Source organism: Colobus angolensis, unplaced genomic scaffold, assembly GCF_000951035.1.
Source record: "Colobus angolensis palliatus isolate OR3802 unplaced genomic scaffold, Cang.pa_1.0 Scaffold115, whole genome shotgun sequence".
Classification (NCBI taxonomy): domain Eukaryota; kingdom Metazoa; phylum Chordata; class Mammalia; order Primates; family Cercopithecidae; genus Colobus; species Colobus angolensis.
The window spans coordinates 4,332,459-4,336,449 of NW_012112586.1; the positions used below are offsets into that span (position 1 = coordinate 4,332,459).

The 3,991-nt window shown below is 48.2% G+C and overlaps 1 protein-coding gene across 1 annotated transcript in view; it reads left to right on the forward strand.

The window, feature by feature from the left end:
* TMEM132D (transmembrane protein 132D) overlaps positions 1-3,637 on the forward strand; it is an 838,093-nt gene extending 834,456 nt beyond the window's left edge. Inside the window, exon 9 of the mRNA XM_011961236.1 lies at positions 354-3,637. Within this exon, the coding sequence (XP_011816626.1) occupies positions 354-1,538 (1,185 nt within the window). The 3' untranslated portion in view covers positions 1,539-3,637. The remainder of the gene's footprint in view (positions 1-353) is intronic.
* The last annotated feature ends 354 nt before the right edge of the window (positions 3,638-3,991 follow it).

Genomic DNA, 3,991 nt, shown 5'->3' on the forward strand with positions numbered 1-3,991 from the left:
TCTTTTATACTCTTGGTACTTCTTACCGTTTATTCCGGCCACTGCACTCCACCCGGGCGACAGGGGGAGACTCCATCTCAAAAAAAAAAAAAAGCAAAATCTTCTTATGGATTATTTATTACCGACTCTCTTTTGTCATTTCGTTGTTGTTTTATTTTGCTTTTTTGCATCTTTGTGAGAATTCGTTTTCTTTTATACTCTTGGTACTTCTTACCGTTTATTTCTACGCTGTTTGAAAGGTTTGTCTTTGTTCTCGTAGCAATATTTTTCCATAGTGTGTCTACTGTACTAAGACTTGGGGCTCCGTGAGCCTTTTGGCCCATTTTAATTAACTTACATATTTTTCTCAATAGGAAGCAGCCATCAGTTGCTGGGTCCAGTTCAGTGATGGCTCAGTCACACCCTTGGATATTTATGATGGGAAAGACTTCTCCTTGATGGCCACATCTTTGGATGAGAAGGTGGTCTCCATCCACCAAGACCCCAAAGTCAAGTGGCCTATCATTGCTGCGGAAACTGAAGGACAAGGCGCCCTGGTCAAGGTGGAAATGGTTATTAGTGAATCCTGCCAGAAATCCAAGCGGAAGAGTGTGTTAGCTGTTGGAACAGCAAACATCAAAGTTAAATTTGGCCAAAATGATGCTAACCCCAACACCAGTGACAGCAGACACACAGGGGCAGGGGTCCACCTGGAAAACAATGTCAGTGACAGAAGGCCCAAAAAACCCGTGCAGGAGTGGGGGAGTCCGGAAGGACAGTACTATGGCAGTTCTTCCATGGGACTCATGGAGGGACGGGGCACCACGACAGACAGGTCCATCCTGCAGAAGAAGAAAGGCCAGGAAAACCTTTTAGATGACGACAGCCACTTGCAGACTGTCCCCAGCGACCTCACCAGCTTCCCAGCCCAGGTGGACCTCCCCAGAAGCAATGCGGAAATGGATGGGAATGACCTTATGCAGGCATCCAAAGGGCTGAGCGACTTAGAAATTGGGATGTATGCTTTGTTGGGTGTCTTCTGTTTGGCCATTTTGGTCTTCTTGATAAATTGTGTGACCTTTGCATTAAAATACAGACACAAACAGGTTCCCTTCGAGGAGCAGGAAGGGATGAGTCACTCTCATGACTGGGTTGGGTTAAGCAACCGGACAGAGCTGTTGGAGAATCACATCAACTTTGCCTCCTCGCAAGATGAGCAAATCACTGCCATTGACCGGGGCATGGATTTCGAGGAAAGTAAGTATCTCCTCAGCACAAACTCCCAAAAAAGCATCAATGGGCAGCTGTTCAAACCTTTAGGACCCATCATCATCGATGGGAAAGACCAGAAAAGTGAGCCCCCAACATCCCCTACCTCAAAAAGGAAAAGGGTGAAATTTACCACCTTCACGGCCGTCTCCTCCGACGACGAGTACCCCACCAGGAACTCCATCGTGCTGAGTAGCGAGGATGACATTAAGTGGGTCTGCCAGGATCTGGACCCTGGGGACTGCAAAGAGCTGCACAACTACATGGAGAGGTTACATGAAAATGTGTAAGCCAGACACACACAGACATTGGTTCTCACTCACCTTTCAGCCTTTAATTCCAGGATGTGTAGCAACGGTGCCCCCGGAAGAGAAACAAAGCAACAGGACAAAATAAGGATGACACCGTCCATGGAGCCTCAGCCAATGACCCCGGTTCAGCGGCGAGGCCTGGAGTCCACATCGACGCACACATTCCAGAGTACAGTGTCTTGCTTAAGAGGTTTATCATGCATGGCAAGATGTTTCAGACTTGAAACAAAAACGAGTTCGGAATCACTGAGCATCTGAGTTTCCAGGAAAGAATAGCCTCTCTCTCTGTCTCTCTCGAATCAAAGCAATTTGGATATTGTAAAATCCACATGGCTCCAATATTCGATATTGCAGACTACGGGAGAAATGCGCAACTCAGGTGGAGCATCCGTGGATCAATGGGAGGAAGTGTGTCCTCGAAACTGGAGCAGCACATCTCTCTGTGAGCTCGATCACAGGCGGTCCAGTGCAGCCGTCCGCCATGGGAGGCATGACTGGGAGTCATTGTCTCTCAAAGGCTGGGCCAGAGCTGGCTCAGATCATGGGCAGGCCAAGGGAACATGTGGGCTAACAGGCCACAAATACCTTTGTAACTACGTGCCAAGGACAAACACACGGACGCAAATCCTCTGAGCCCTTCAGGGCACTTCTTTATGATACTGGGCATAGAATTTGAATCAGGTTCAAAGAACCAGGCTCTTTGGATTCATACCAAGTTCACAATGTATCCATTTCTATTCCTCCACTGCATTGCCACCCTCCCCAAAGCCACTGGTCACCTGTGGGTGGGGGAGGGAGAGGGCAGTTTCTAGTGTTTGCTGAGTCTTTTTTCTCCCTCTGGGTTTTGTGCCAACTCCCAAGTGACATTCTGTAGAGAAGCTCCCCCCACAAACCTGGGCATATGTCCCACGCCGTCCATCTTTGAAGAGGCTGGTCTCTGGGCATGGGCAGTACTCACAGTGAACTCCACCCCGGGGCTATACATTCCCTTGCTTTTCTAGAAAGAAAACAGGGCCACTTGGAATGGGTCTTTCACTGTTCATGGCAGATCTCCTGTCCAAGAATGTGCCCTCGAGGCTGTTGAGACAAATCTGGGTGCCTGTGTGGAATGTGCAGGACGTGTGGCGTTGGGGGGGGGGGTTCTGGGTGTGAAAGCGGTGGGTCCAGCAGGAAGCCTGGCCTCGCACACACCGGACAGCACAGAAGCCTTCTTCGCCTTGGAGGTGTGAAGGGATGAGGGCATCTGCGTGTGGTGGAGATGCAGGTCTGCAAGCACTTGGTCCTGTAGTCAGCCCCGAAAGGTTTCGCATTGCTTGAGATCAGCATGACTCAGGATATCCCTGGATCCCCTCACTTATGGAGCCTATGAAGATGGGGGGAAGGAGACATCAGAGAATTTCTGCCCCATCTCATGCTCACTCCAAGGTAGAGAATAGTGTGTTGGGTGATTGGCAGCCAGATAGGATCCTGAGAAAGATGGTGGGGGCAGCGGGTGCAGGGCAGAAGAGGTCGTGCTGTTGAATCCATTCCATTTTTCCCTTTGTCATTTTCTTTCTCTCTGCTCTTTCGATGTCTGTTTTCCAGTCTGTTTGTGTGTCTCTGTATCTCTCTCCTCCTTTGAACCTATCTATCTCCCTGCTTCCTCTCTGTCTCTAATTTTGAGTGTGTGTCTTTACTCCTTCTTCCTCTCCATAGAACTGAATTCTCTTTAGATCATGTGTGTGTAAATTTCACCAGTTTACCCTTCCAACCTTAGCCCTCTGCCTGCAACTGTGGTGCTATCAGTTTGCTCTTGAGACTGGGGTTTCTGCAGCCAGTAAGTCACCTACTCCTGTCCGCAAGCTTACCTACCTTGTTTGGTTGGGTGATTAAGCTGTCACCCCTTTTGATGAGAATCCTTTGCTTTCAGTAACGTCCTCATATTTCTTTCCATTCTTACCTGTGTCATGTTCTGTTGAGTACTGCAGCCGCTGCCCGCTCCCAAATCCATCTACATGTAGAATGTACTGTAGATTGTAAGAATGTAATATATATTTATAAACTTACTGACTGTAAATATAAAGTTTGCATTCAGTGGCTTTATGGCTGTCCTTTGTCCTTCTCCACGCTGACCCCCTCCAAGGGGCTTGCATCAATTGCAAATGGCTCTGCAAAAGCTGTGGCTCTAAATGAAATGCAGATTTAAGGACCCCAGCACAATCCAATTACACCCTTACATCCTGTAGTAATGCTCTCTGCATTGAGGGGATGTTGACACGTAATGACAAAGTGCATTGTGTACTAAGTATCTCTCCTTCAGGACCTGAAAGGATTTGCAAATAAATCACACGTGCAATTCTCTCCTAAAAGCCTACTGACTGATAGTGGTAAGTGGAAACTGTGGCAGGCAAGCATGTATTCCAGCCTCCTTTTGGGCTGGAGTGAGGAAAATT